The sequence below is a fragment of the Lycorma delicatula genome, chromosome 3 (genome assembly GCF_047948215.1).
Source record: "Lycorma delicatula isolate Av1 chromosome 3, ASM4794821v1, whole genome shotgun sequence".
NCBI classification, from domain to species: domain Eukaryota; kingdom Metazoa; phylum Arthropoda; class Insecta; order Hemiptera; family Fulgoridae; genus Lycorma; species Lycorma delicatula.
Window position 1 is genome coordinate 141354049 of NC_134457.1, and position 15744 is coordinate 141369792.

Genomic DNA, 15744 nt, shown 5'->3' on the forward strand with positions numbered 1-15744 from the left:
AAAGGATGCTAAATCCAATTATACTTGAGGAGGGGCAGTCTCAAAAGTATTTGCACATTTCCAGTTCCTTCAGGAGATTGCCAAAAACTGCAAGAATTGTACATATCTTTAATATTCTGGAAACTGTTTGCTAAATTATATCTTGCCTTAAGGGGAAAGATCTAGCCCAATAAAAATTGATCGCTGACTTAAGGAAAAAATTTATTGAAAATTATTGCACAGAATCATTTTATTTTATTATAAACAATGGAAATAAAAATTACATAGATAAAAATTAGCTGCAATTCTTTGGTATAAGTAAACCTTGGATCAAAGAAGTGAAAAGTAAGAAATTGTGTTTTTAAACGGATATGACAAAAGACCTTCTTTTATTAAACAAAGTTAAAAATGAAAGAAAACAGTAAAAATGTAATGTCTAATGGTATTGCAATGGTCCATTTAGTTAGACTTTCTGTGATATTCACTAAACAATCTTTAAATTGCGCTCCAGCCCTCTAGTAGGGCCTAGACTACCAAAAAGCAATTTTTTGCTAGAGATAAACACCGAAAACAATAGTACAGCATCACTATTGTCTTTCAGTAAAAGAAAATTTTGGGTCAGAACAGACTGAGGGCTTAGCCTGATGCAGTTCTTTGATGCAAGTAGAAGTAGCACAAAAATAATGATCATCTTTGTATTTAGTCATGAAAGAAAGAGTTAAAACATTATGATCTAACTCCATCCAGAAGAGTGTAGTCCCAAAAATGAAATTACATTAAGTTAATTTTGTACTTCCATGGTGTCAAAATATACAGAATCCATGTAATTTGATTCAGCTAGATTCCAAGTCTTCACGTTAGTCTTTACTGCTATAATTCTGACATAAACAGGACTTAAGAGAAAAGTATTACGTTTATTTTAAAATATACTTTTATGTTTGAAGTAACCTTCAAATATAAAGGTTAATTTGAGGATAACCTTTATATATCTATTGAAATTCTATAATTATGGCTGTTCGCAAGAAACATTTTTATTATAGATATTGCTTTCTATAATTCTTTTGATGGTAAGAAAAAATTTTCAATTTATTAAATTATTTTTTTTTAACTAACAAGGCTGTTATTGTAAATAATATGTTACTGGAGAAATTTATTATTGTTTATAATTCTTGTTTGAGTTTGGTTGCCCACTGCTCAAAGGGTGATTTGACCCTTGATACTACTGTCAGTTGTTATACAAAATCCACACAGCATTGGTGGTATACCATGATACCATGTTTAGTATTACGAAGTATATAACAAACAGCTTTCCATCTCAAAAGCATTGTGTTTCATAAAAGCTTTCCCTCTACCTTATTTGAGGTCTCCGATGTATTCACCTAACATACTTAAACATTAAGTAAATGACCTTAATGTTTTTCTTATAAAGTTGCTGGAATTAAAAGGCAGTTTTAGCATGTTGCTGTACTACTTTTTATATGTAAAAGACTTTTTCTAATCTCATCAAGTAGATCATTGCTCTATTCTTGGATCTCATATTTGTTGTATATTCATTCTATGTATGATGACAAATGTGTTGAACGGCATTACTACAAACAAGTTTTGTCAAAAATTCTGTGCTAACCAGTTGGATGGAAATTATATCTAAAATTGATTAAATATTTTGTAACGATGGTATGGAGTTGCACAAACAAAAGGAAGATTTTTTAGAACTGGCCATATTTCAGTACAAAGTTAGCATAGAAGTGATACTGAAGTAGACTATTGACTGCCATTGAATTGTACATTAGCAGAATACTCCAGAAAGTCAAACAGTTAATAAATTTTGTTATCAAGAATTTTTTCTCCATCTATCTACTGTAAAAGGCAAGGCACTGCTTGTTCTAATCTATAAACTTTTAACTGCAGATGTGATTCAGGTTCACTAAACACCTTACCCTTAATTTCCCTGTTTCTTATTACTCATGAACTTAAAAATGGTGTGTAAAGGTTAATAATTTAAGCATCAATTGACCATTATGAAAAGTATGAGATACAGCTAAATTCCATTCTGAAATAAGAAATCTGATTATTTTGAATAGTGGGAAGGGTCCTGGTTTTAGTACATTTAATCAAAAAGCTCATGCTTTGAATGACATGTTATACAGGGTCATTCACCGGATGTTTTTGAAGTGGGTTGTACTCGGGCATTCATGGTGGGAGGGGCACATGGCTGGTGTCTGACGTTTCCTTTGTTCATAGCATTTACATTTTAGTCGTTGAGATGGAGTCGTGGACGCTAGACCAACGCCTGTACGCGTTGATGAGCACAAGTACGGTATGACAAATTCTGCATACAGACCTGCATTTCCATCCTTACAAGATAGCCGTCGTGCAGCAGTTTAATGAGCAAGATTTCACGCAGCGATTACAATTTTGTCGACAAATTCTTACCATTTTTGAAGAAAATGAAAATTTGTTATTGTTAATTAGTGACAAAGCCCATTTTCATCTGAATGGCTCCGTCAACAAACAGAATTGCTGGTATTGGGCAGAAAGAAACCCACATCAGCTTCACGAGAGACCACTTCATAGCCCAAAGGTGACTGTCTGGTATGCAATAGGAAAGGTCGGTGTTATTGGACCATATTTTTTTGAAGAAAATGACACTTACAACTGTAACAGCTGATCGTTACATTGCGATGTTGAATACGTTTTTCATCCCTGAGTTACGAAACCGGGGAGTCGATTTTCAAAATGTGTTATTCCAGCAGGATGGAGCTACAGCGCACACAGCAAGGGCAACGATGGCTGTTCTCCGTAACTTGTTTCCGAGACGTATCATTTCCAGATTCGGCGACATTCCTTGGCCCCCTCGGTCCCCCGACTTGAGTAGTTGTTATTTTTTTCTGTGGGGGTTTCTGAAATCGCATGTGTACGGCAATAAACCGCGTACATTGGAGGACCTAAAGATCGCAATTCGTCATCACGTCACCCAGATTGATGTAGACATGCTGCAAATAATTGAGGCCAATTACCATGAAAGGCTACAACAATGTATTGCCCAAAATGGACATCACTTGCCGGACATAATTTTTCGTTCATGAGTAAGTAACAATTGCTTTGATTTATCAAGTGTTTCAGTACCAATAAAACTTTTTTAAAGTAAATATTCAATTTTTTATGATTATATTAAAAACATCCGGTTCCCGTGAATGACCCTGTATATGTTTTTTAATTTACTTAAGGTTGTGTAGATTTAGTAAGAAAAGTAGTTAGAAGAAGCCTTTATCCTTGGAAAATAGGCTGGTTAACTGCTACTCTATTTATAAACACTGTGCAGATACCTAAAAGTTAAGTGGAATTTTCAAAAAAAATTTAATCCTGTCCTAATATAAGGTGAGTTCAATTTTATGTAAAAAATTCACTTTGAATTCACGTATTGCCATACATGAATGTGTTAATTAGTTTGTGTGTATGTAAAGAGAGCAGAATTAGGATAGTTAATTATATTTTATTATTTTTAAATGTGTATTTTTAATGCTTAAATATTTCTGTTTAGACTAAAACAGGACCATTGGTTGTTCCACTTAGCAGGAGTAAATTGAAGAGATGCTGTTGCAATTGTGGAAAAAGTGGCCATTTAGATTATGAATGTAAAGAAATTAATAACTCTGTATACATTGTAGAAAGACCTTTTGTAAATGACTACATCTCGATTGCACAGTTGTTTACTACATGTCAGAATATATTGACAATAATTCTTAGATTAACTTCTAAAGAAGGAGATGTTCTTGAATCAGATAGTGGTAATGATTTTTTACAAAATTTAAGTAACGCAACTTTAGCACGCCTTGAACTTCTGGATATGCCTCATAGATCACTTACAGTTATTGGAACACAGAGTCAGTGTAAGGCTGTAACTGATGGTGTGTATTCATTTGTAGCAGAACATATAAATAATAACAGTACTTCTTTTCATAAACATAAGAAGAAACAAAGTCCTTATAAAAAACAAAAAATCACCTAGATAAATAAAATGCCACCATTATTTAATGCTGGCATTTTATTTATCTTTTACTATTTTTATTAATTAGGAATTGTATTATTGTTAATATTTGTGATGAATTTAACTCTAATGGGAAATTGTTGCTTGACTTTAATGAGTTTTTAAAAATGTAATTTTGTAATTAGGTCATCTTAAAATTATAAAATATAACAGTTCTGATCAAAAAAGTAGAATTACTGTATATATAAATGTCATGAATAAATAAAATAAAGTACAAATGGTTGACAAAAGTATTTAAAAATTTATCCAGAGTGTGTAGTTACAAGTAAGCAGTCATTTTTGTTCATCATTTTGTTTAACCCTCTGTTTTAGTCACATTACATATTTTGTACAGACCAGATAAACTCTAAAAGTAACTTACCTCTCATTTAAAAAATTTAATATTTTGTCAAGTCAGATGTCACTAACTTGATTCTTTAAAAAAAAATCCCTACTTTTCAAAATATGAAACAAAAAGGTTATTTCTCAAATAATGTCTACCCATTCATTTGTCCCTAGGTTAACATAACAATAATGGAAGGATTTAGGTTTTCATTTTATAATTGTGACTCCTATATTTTGATGATTGTATGTATATTTCCTATTATTGATTGTCATCATAGAAATATTACCTTCTGTTGACAGATATTTTGTGATTTTTTTTTCTTTAAACTTGTTCTAATAATGGTTGTTAAGTTTGTACTTAAATTAATTGCTGGCTATTTTTTTAAAAATAGTTTTCAACTAGAAATCACTTAAAAAATGTTAATGTTGATTTCACAGTATAATAATGCTCCCTATTACTTCTTGTACAAAGTATACTACAATGATGTTTTTGTTTTGTTATTAAAACTAAGAAAACTAAATAAATGTAGATATCTGCTTTGGTCTAATGCATTAATTATTTTCATTGGTTTAATGCATTTAGTAAAGATGATACTGCTTATTATTTACCAGAGGTCCAGTGAATTAAATTTCTAGTGCCACTCATTCATTACATTTCAAATTTACCTGAAAAAATCAGTATTTTAAACGCAGTTCCCAATTATAAAATGAAAGTATATACCACATTATTTTAAGAATGGTTCATTTAAATATAAATTACTTATTATTGAAATTACTTTCAAATTATGATGTTTTCAATTTAAATTACTCATAAGGTTTGAACGCTACAATTGTTTTGTTTTTGTTTGTAGTCAGATAGGAACATTCTTCAACAACTTGAGTGATAAGTCAACAACTTTTATATTAGGATTAAGGGACAACTTTACAAAAGTTAAACATTTGTACCACTCAAAAAGTGTTCTTTTTTATGAGCTAGAAGTTGAAAATATTTTTATCAATTATTTTGATGACAAATTTTCTTCTTTTTGCTTTTACATGTTTGTAGTATGATAGAGGATGAGAATATTTTTTGTATAACACTTTATTCCATGTATTAAATGTGTAAAAAAATTATTGGTTTAGATCAAGATGAAAAAAGTAAAGTTAAAAACAAAACAAAAATCATTATTTTTTTCCATATTATATTATCTTTTTTCTAATCAAAGAATTACAATTAATTATATTATTTTAAGATCTGTAAAAATGAAGTAAATTTTGATGAAGCACTAAAAACAAAGAAGAAATTCATCAGTTTTTCTCATAACCAGTGCTCTCTAAAATTATTTTTGCTAGACCAGAAAATTAACTAACATAACATTACTTTTTCAAAAAACACTAAATCATTTTTCATGTTGTATGAATTTCATAAAACTGAACAGATTAAACATTTAAAAAAAAAATTTTTTTCTAAAAATGTTTATAATAATGTTGCACATTTGTTAATAGGATTACTAACTAAAAAAGTTGATTCATTTTGTAAAAATGATTCATTTAATTACTAACAAGACAAATAATTTGTCTTGTTTTGAAAAACAAGAATAGTTTAATTCAGGTTAGAAAAACTAAACTATACAAATAAGAAGACTTGATTCTTAAATTTTTGTTATCACTAGTGATTCACTAGAAAAATATATTACTTAAAAATTAATGAATGATTTTTCTATTTTTTTTAATTTAAAACAGAATTAAAATTTAATTAAAAAAAGTTTATTTAGTTTAAATTTTAATGTGCAGATTAATATTTTCCTTCCAACTTTTCAATATTTTATTTAATTACTTTAATACTTTACTGTATAACAGACAACATTCGAATAAGAACTTCCTTCAAATTTTTTTTCAAACAATATATAGAGGGTGCGATAAATCAACTTTGATTATACTTCCTTTGTACCCGCACTTCTTTCACCCTTCAAGAGTCCATTTTGTTCTACTGGTTGATTTTTTCTTTCATGAAAACCTGTTTTGTGAATTACATGTCTAAAAAGTGTCCTGTAATGACAGGACACTTTTGTCATGTCATCTGCAAAAGCTAAGCAATATACTGTGATTTTATTTGAGTTTCTCCCAAGTTGTACGCCCCTAGTATTTGTGGCTTTTCACCAATCTTCTAAAAGCAGTATTGAAAAAGTTTTTCTTTTTGCCACAACTTGGTTTGAGAGTGCTTTGGTCAGGATCTTATATGTCACTGGTAAGAGGGTTACCATTAACTCAGATGTCTATTTTGTTGGTAGAATGTTTCCTAGATTTCTTGGATTATTCCTATTGACAACTTATCACGTTCTCAGTAGAGTGTTTCCATAGCTCCGCGATTACATTGTCTTCTCTAGATGCTTCATTTGTTTTAAGTTGCTTTACAATTTCTTTAATTTCTTCAAAAGTTGGTGGGTTTAAATCTGCTCGACTGGGAATGGTGTTTTCAAAATTAACGTTTTCTTGTGGGGGGTTGTAGTTGTGTAGTTTTTTGAAGTATTTGCAATTTTCCATGTTATTATATGCAGTTTTGAATGTTTCTGGATCTTTAAAAAGTAAACTTGATGGTGTGTATTTTGTAAGTTAGTTTTGAATGTTTTGTAAAAGTCCCTTGTATTGTTCTTTTTAAAGTTCGATTCTGTCAAAGTTAGTTGATCTTTAGATATTGTAGTCTGGCCCTTAGATGTTGTTGCTTTCTTAGCTTCTACAAAGGCTTTCCTATTTTTATCATTTTTAATTGCATTCCAGATATTTTGTTTTGAGATCTTTTGTTTTTGAGAACTCATAAGAAGTTCATCACATTCATTATTTCACCAGACATGTTTTCATTTCTTTTAAGGAGTATGATATTTTCTGTTGTCTTTATTATGTGTGTTTGGAGTTCTTCGCAATTTGTCGGTATTCTTATTTGTATTAGTTCATTTATGTACAGAGTATCTGCCTGCTATGTACCTATATTAATGTTCTTTACCAATTTGTGCATTAAAGTCTCCAAGTAATATAATGGTGTTTTTAGTTAAAATTTAGTCTAAAGTGTTTCTAAAGAATTTGCCAAGACTTTTCTGTTTGTTTATTTTGTCTTCTCATTTGTTGATGTGTTTGTATTTACAATCTTCCCCAGGCCTTGAAAATAACAGAATTTCAATTTAGTCAGGGAAGGTTTTCAAAAATCACAATAATCAGAGAAACTATTTATAAAATGTCAGGGAAAACTTGAAAAATTCTATTTGTGTAGAAAAATTACTAAAAGATAATGACTACTTATTCCTCACTGAAGAGGCTTAAATTATTGGAAAATACACAGAAAATTTTGTAGAAACTCTTTTTGTAAATTATACTTCTAATTAAACTTTCAAATATACATAGTAAAGTATATATTTGAGATTGAACTTTGTGCACAAATTTGAATTCTTCAATGAGTTTGAACATCAAAAAACCAGTTTTTCAATTTATATAACTTTAATGTTAAAAATTGTTATATCTTTTAATTTCTAGTGGTTTCAAAAAATCTAAATCAGATTGACCATGTCCAGCTTTTGGATAGTAAATCTTTTTTTCTCATGGTTGTCTCATTCTCCAGTCTTTTCTTAATTTAGGAAAATGTTTAGCATTTAATTCAATCATGATTTTTGTCGACTTTATGCGGCCGCAATTTCATTAGAAATGCCAGTGGAACTTTTTTCTCTTTTACTCTACATATAAGAATGATACAGGAGAAAATGGACAATACTAATAGCAAATTTGAATCGCTAACAATTTTCAAAATGAATAAGTTAAGTATTCATGCTGGTAATATGTATGGTAAATTTGATTAATTGCTTCCAATGTTGGAGAATAACATATATAATTTATGTAGTAGGGGGTGTATTTGTAATTTTTTATATAATTTGAGGTTAGGGAGTGTAGGTTATATTGATATACATATGATTCGTCAGTACATGGAATAAACATAATCTAACCAAACACCACTATACTCGCTCATCTCAATTAATTAACAGTAATGTTTTGATTATTTAAATAATAAATTCAGTAATTACTGCTTATAGTAGAGTTATTTAATATGTTAATATGGACAATATGTAAAATGATTGGTATATTTAATAAATAGCTGTATATTTATTAAATTCTAACATATTAAGGTATGTGAATACTTAAAGTTGTCGAGTTGAGTTCAGTATTTTAGAGTCTTAGAGGTATATTTTAAGACTTATGTATTAAAAATTAAAATACTTCTTCTATGTAATATATTTTCATATTACATAGAAATTAATTTTATATTGATAATGGAAAATATCACCAGTTTTTGAATTTTCAAGTTGAAAAATCATAATATATTATGAGCTGTTTTGAATGTTGTTTGGAAAAATATTGTTAAACTTCATCTATATTATGGTTATTAGATAGAGAAAATTATGAAAATAATTTGTGAAGGCAGGGAAAATCACTTTCAAAATTTAGGAAAGTCTTTCATTAACGGATTTAAATTCTATTATCAAGTTTAATATCCTTTTATTTACAATGTACCCTGTTTCAGATTGTAGTACATTCTTTATTACTTTTTTTTCTGGGTTTTCTTTAATTATCATCCTAAATCCTTCTTTAATTATCATCCTAAATCCTTCAGAATTAAGATTATGTTCATTCATTTATCTTGTTCCTTGAAGTATATTTATCATATTTTTCTTTCTTAGGAAATTGTTAAAATTTTAAGTTTACCTGTTTTTAAGGGAGTTTACATTAAAAGTGGCTAGATAGTTTACGTTTTTGTGTTTAATTTTATGTAATGCAGGTCTCAGGATGCTCTGATTCATCCTTGGCACATTGTTATAGACTCCCAGAATCCGAATGCCTACTTTTCATACTAGTCCCTGGAGTAAAATGCCTTGAAAAGTGTGCATCCATAAACCAATAAAAAATGTTGTTACAGTGTAAAACAAGTGATCTCAGTGTGATCAATATAATGTATTATTAAGACTTGATCAGAGTGAGGTATAAATAATATATATACATTTAGCAACGTTAAAATATAACATTTTCATCTATAGTTATTATGTATAATTCTGTCATATTTAAATGATTTCCCATAATGACATTTTTCCATTTATGCTCAATAAATCATGTGTTTGTTCAGCAGGTTGTATAAAAAGTGTTTCATAGCTTTGCTTTGCAATGTATTGTCGGAATCATACATTATATTTGAGGATTCTGAAATTCCATCATTTTACAGACACATAGTGTTAATGAAATTTAATATTGTATGAAATATGTGTTAAATATAGTGTTAATGAAATTTAATATTGTATGAAATAAAACCACCAAAACACAGTAATTAGATAAGTTAAATGTATGATATTAATTTCCAATAACTAGTTTTTGCGATCCTGCATCTTCAGTTAGTATTAAATTCTATATTTATTACATTAAAGCATATTCTTTTAATTGTTTATCATTTTATTAAATTATATTTTACATTGTGAATATTATGAGCTTAATATTAATATTTTATGAGAATGTTTACATTATTCCAGTACTGGACAGTAAAATTTATGTATATCCTCTAATTATTCAAAATATAAAAACATAATTTCAAATAAAATTACAGACAGAAGAATATGTAGTGTAACAGGTATTGAATGTTTTGGTGGGTTTTTAAATATATATATATATATATATATAATATACATACATACATACACACACCTCCCTCTATGAATCATGAGACTTTGCGGATGGTGAGGGGGCTTGAATACAGAATAGTTGGACTGAAGGTGCAACCATTTTAGAGAGGTATTTTTTGAGAGCCAAACTAAGGAATGATTCCTCAAAGAGGGCAGCAGCCCTTTCAATAGTTGTTAAGGGCATAGGTCAGGAGGACTTAAACCGCTATATCAACATCACTCAATCTTCTGAGTACTGCGCAGCTGAAAGCAGTGGAAAACTACAGCTGCTTTTTTCCAAGAAAATGTAACTCTCTGTAGTAACAAAGATAGAGGCACCTTCCTTGGTGAAATATTCCAGAGGTAAACTAGTCCCCTGTTCAGATCTCTGGTTGGGGTTTACTAAGGAAGGGATCACCAGAAAATTAAAAAAAAAAAATCATTCTACGCGTCAGAGCGTGGAATGTCAGAAGTCTAAAAAAGGTTGAAAGGTTAAACCCTATTTAAAGAGCGAAACGGATAGGTTAAATGCAGTTGTAGTAGGAATTAGCGAGGTTCGGTGGGAAGAGGAAAACAACTTTTGGTCAGGTGATTTTAGAATAATGAACTCAGCATCAAATAAAGGGCAGGCAGGAGTAAGTTTTGTAATGAACAAGAAGGTAGGGAAGAGAGTAGAGTATTTCAAAATGCATAGCGACAGAATCATTACAGCAAAGATAAAATCAAAACCTAAGTCGACAACGTTTGTTAATGTCTATATGCCTACAAGTGCCCGTGATGATGAGGTAGAGTGTGTATACAAAGAAATTGATGAAGCAATTAAACATATAAAACGGGATGAAGATATAAAAATAGTTTGAGATTGCAATGCAAGCATTGGGAAAAGCAAGAAAGGAAATATTGTGGGTTAATATGGGCTGGGCAAAAAGAATGAAAGAGGAGACTGATTTATAGAGTTTTGCACAAAGTATAATTCAGTAATTGCCAACACCCAGTTTAAAAATCATGATAGAATATACACATGGAAAAAGCTAGGTGATACTACAAGGTATCTTATAGATTATATCATGGTTAAGCAAAGATTTATAAATCAACTCATTGACTGCAAAGCTTACCCTGGAGCAGACATTGATAGCGATCATAATTTAGTGATAATGAAATGTGTAGATTGGGGTTTAAAAACCTGAAGAAAAGGTGTCTGATGAATCAGTGGAATTTAGAGAAGCTTGAGGAAGAGGAATAAAGAAAATTCTTGAGCAGGACAGCACAAGAGGTCTGAGTAAAAAAGATAAAGTAGAAAATGTAGAAGAAGAATGGGAAAATGTTAAAAAGAAGATTCTTAATTCAGCAGAAATGAACTTAGGGGGAACAAAGAGAACGGGTAGAAAACCTTGGATATCAAAGGATATATTGCAGCTGATGGATGAACATAGAAAATATAAGAATGCTAGTGATAAAGAAAGTAAAAGGAACTATCGACAATTAAGAAATACTATAAACAGGAAGTGCAAACTAGCAAAAGAAGAGTAGATTGAAGAAAAGTGTTCAGAAGTGGAAAGAGAAATGATCATTGGTAAAATAGATGGAGCATACAGGAAAGTTAAGGAAAATAAAATCTAATAGTATGTTAAACAAAGATTTAATAATGTGTTACACCAATTTATAACACGAAAGGAAAAGTCGATAGGTGGGTGGAATATATTGAAGAGTTATACGGAGGAAATGAATTAGAAAATAGTGTTATAGAGGAAGAAGAGGATGAAAGGGGATAAGCAATACTGAGATCTGAATTTAAGAGAGCATTAAAAGAATTGAATAGCAGAAAGGCTCTTGGAATAGATGGAATACCTGTAGAATTACTGTGCAGTGCAGGTGAGGAAACGATAGATAGATTATATAAGACTGTTATAGTACTAGTCATGCATTAAAAATCTTAACTAGAATTCTGTACAGAAGAATTGAGAGGAGAGTGGAAGAAGTGTTAGGAGAAGACTAATTTGGTTTCAGGAAAAGTATAGGGACAAGGGAAGCAATTTTAGTGCTCAGATTAATATTACAAGGAAAATGAAAGAAAAACAAATTAACATACTTGGCATTTATAGATGTAGAAAAGGCATTCGATAATGTAGACGGGAATAAAATGTTCAGCATTTTAAAAAAAATTAAGGTTCAAGTTCAGAGATAGAAGAACAATTGCTAACATTTACAGGAACCAAACAGCAACAGTAATAATTGAAGCACATAAGAAAGAAGCCGTAATAAAAAAGGAAGTCTGACAAGGATGTTCCCTATCCCCGTTAATTTTTAATCTTTATATAGAACTAGCAGTTAATGATATTAAAGAACAGTTTACGTCCAGAGTAACAGTACAAAGTGAAAAGATAAAGATGCTACGATTTGCTGATTATATAGCAATTCTAGCTGAGAGTAAAAAGGATTTAAAAGGAACAATGAACGGCATGAATGAAGTCCTAAGCCAGAATTACCGCATGAAAATAAACAAAAACAAAACTAAAGTAATGAAATGTAGTAGAAATAATGTAGATGAATATAAAGAGAAAATATTACAGAGGTAGAAAAATTTTGTTATTTGGAAAGTAGAATTACTAAAGATGGATGAAACAGGAGTGATAGATTTTATTCAGAAATATAATTTGTTTACATCAAAAATCAATTTAAATGTCAGGAATACATTGTTGAAAGTATATGTTTAGAGCGTAGCTTTATATGGAAGTGAAACTTGGACAATCAGAGTACCTGAGAAGAAAAGATTAGAAGCTTTTGAAATTTGATGCTATTGGAGAATGTTAAAAATCAGATGGGTGGATAAAGTGACAAATGAAGAGGTGTTGCAGCAAATTGATGAAGAAAGAAGCATTTGGAAAAATATAGTTAAAAGAAGAGACAGACTTATAGGCCACATATTAATTTATTCTGGAATAGTCACTTTAATACCGGAGGAACAGGTAGAATGGAAAAATTGTGCAGGTAGGCAACATTTGGAATATGTAAAACAAATTGTTAGGGATGTAGAATGTAGGGGGTATACCGAAATTAAACGACTGGCACTAGATAGGAAATCTTGGAGAGCTACATCAAACCAGTCAAATGACTGAAGGCAGAAAAAAAATATATACACACACCTTATAACATAATTGGTCATTTTTAAATATAGGTTATAGACATGGGTTTCAAGATGAGCTAATGACATCTTCGATTTTGTGGTGGTGCTTATTACAGGCTTGGTGGTGTAACTTGACGATTGCAACCTACCATGCAAGGAGTATACTGTATATTCTACTAATATCTTCCCATATTATCGCAATTGTGACGTATATCTTTGTTATAAATGCAATTGAAACTAAACCTCAAACATTTGTTATAAATTACAATTACAACTATTGAAAGAAAATCAAAATATAATTTAATAACTTTTCAAAAAATTATTAATTATAAAAAATCCATAGAAAAAATATATAAATTACTGTAACATTTTAAATAACAGAAAATGTGTTATTTAATTATTCAAATAATCTAATTTAGATAGGTTAAATATTTCATTAACATTTGAATTAAGTTAATCAAACTTACAGATTTGTGTTCTGTATTCAAACTTTATAAATCCATTTCTTCAACTCCAGGTAGGATCTCCAATGGAACCTCATCTTCAGTATCACTCGCTGTTTCATCAGTAGAAGTTTCACCATTTAGCTTGATGATTAGTTTGTCAACTTCAATATCCATGGCACATTCTTTATGCCAGTAGTGGTTTTCAATAACATTGTAGTTTCTCACAACATTGTAACCACATACTAGTATCAATAGAAGAAATTTTTTATTTAGCAAGGGCAATAATATCTGCTGCTTTAAAGGTTAATTCTTAATCTCCCATCCTTTATTATTCCCCAAACTAGTTCTACTGGATTTAAATTCGGGTGATATGGGGGAAATCTAAGAATTATATGACCCTCCGCATTTAAAATGTTATCAAGAAAATAAGTTATAACTGGATTGGATGCTTGTATTAACTGAAGTAACTCTTTTAATATAGTTTTATCAAAGGAAACATTCTGTTTCTATAGCCAATCCTGCTTTAAGAGTTCCCATATTCTGAATTTTTTCTAATTTGCAACAATGGTATGGCATATTATTGAGAACTACTACAGAATTTGGTTTCAATTTTTCTAAACCTTTTTGTAAACCCATTGTTCGAAGTTCCGGTGGTTCATATTATCGTAGTGTGAATGATTATTCTGTCAGCTGAGGAATCATAATTGTCAATCATTGTAAGAGGTTTTTGTCTCTTGCAATTTTTATCTGGCGTACAGAAACTTAAAACACTATTTTCATTTGAAAACATGCCTTCAGCTTCCCTTTACATACGTGTTGTTATTGCATTAACAGATACACCAGTAGCTTTACTGCAACGAAGCTGAACTTGTTGCAAGGGAATAAGAAAACTTGTTTGATTTCTTAGATTTGTTGAGCTTAGCTTCTTTTTCCATAAATTTTAACACGTATACAATTTCTTTGCTCTGTCCATGCATTTTTTTTTACTTTGCCTTTAATTACAGGATTCATTGTTAACAAAAGAGTCAATAAGTTTGTTTCAATATAGTGTTATACACTAACACTGTTAAGCCATATAACAAAAAGAAACTACAATTTGTTTTCAAAACCCACCCATAATATACTTTACAAATAGAAAAAAGTTTTAATTCTTAAAAAGATGTCGCTTATAAATCTAAATAAAAACCTTAAATGAATTATTGAACTTGCCTTGTTATAGTTCAGAAGATTGTGATCCTACTGTCATATAAGAGGATAAATTCTTATTATTTATTGTTATACTTTTAGTTGTTTATATATCTAATGATCTACACATCTATTGTAATAAGGGCCGGATATCATAAATCACAGATTAAACAACTTTAAATGCAAATGCAGTAATTAGACGATGATGTCATTGTAAATATGATTTCTAAATATTATTTTTATAATAACAATGTTTGTGGAACACATGCATAAGAGTTCAATCTCCCACACAGTCACCATCACAGTGACAATCATCAACTTATAGCATGGACCCTATAATCACACTCATTTGAGTTTGTGGAAAACCACTTTAGTATGTATTAAAATTTTTTATCTGTGTTTGCATTAGTTTGCCTATGCTATTTTTATCAGTAGTGGTATGTTTCTAATTAAATAATGACACACGTTTTCGAATTATAAAACAATATTATTAATGAGAACATAATGAATTAATTGAACATAATAATAATAATAATAATATTATAAGAACTGTCCACATCATCATTCCAATCCTTGATTCGATAGTCAGCTCGACATTGGGATACATCTACATTGTTTTATAATTTGAAAATGCATGTGCTTATTTAATTAGAGTCATAACAAGTGGCAGCGAGGGTGGGATACAACAAATAGTGTGTATGTAAATTTCAAATGACATAAAGAAAAAATATGACTTACCCAGACATGTTCCAGTGATGTGAATAAAAGCAGCTCCAAAAAGAACTGGAACACTAACATGCTTTTTAGTTTAAGCATGGTTTGTCTTGCATTTAATTCAGTATGGAACATAGTAAACTGTTTTCTTATTCCCTGATGATTCTACAACACTAACTTTTAAGAGAGGGGAACTTCAAAGTTGTGAACAGCCAGATACATGTTTATAAATATAGCAGTTGTCACTAATAAAAAGAT

At 29.9% G+C, this 15744-nt stretch overlaps 1 protein-coding gene across 4 annotated transcripts in view; it reads left to right on the top strand.

Annotated features, from left to right (window-relative positions):
- Positions 1–5804, top strand: part of LOC142322058 (uncharacterized) — a 40682-nt gene extending 34878 nt beyond the window's left edge. For 3 of the 4 annotated variants that reach the window (XM_075360692.1, XM_075360691.1, XM_075360694.1), the window contains one exon: positions 3521–5804. In XM_075360692.1, coding sequence (XP_075216807.1) covers positions 3521–3988 — 468 coding nt within the window. In that variant the 3' untranslated portion in view covers positions 3989–5804. The remainder of the gene's footprint in view (positions 1–3520) is intronic. The other variant, XM_075360693.1, reaches the window with a different exon arrangement.
- Positions 5805–15744: the final 9940 nt, after the last annotated feature.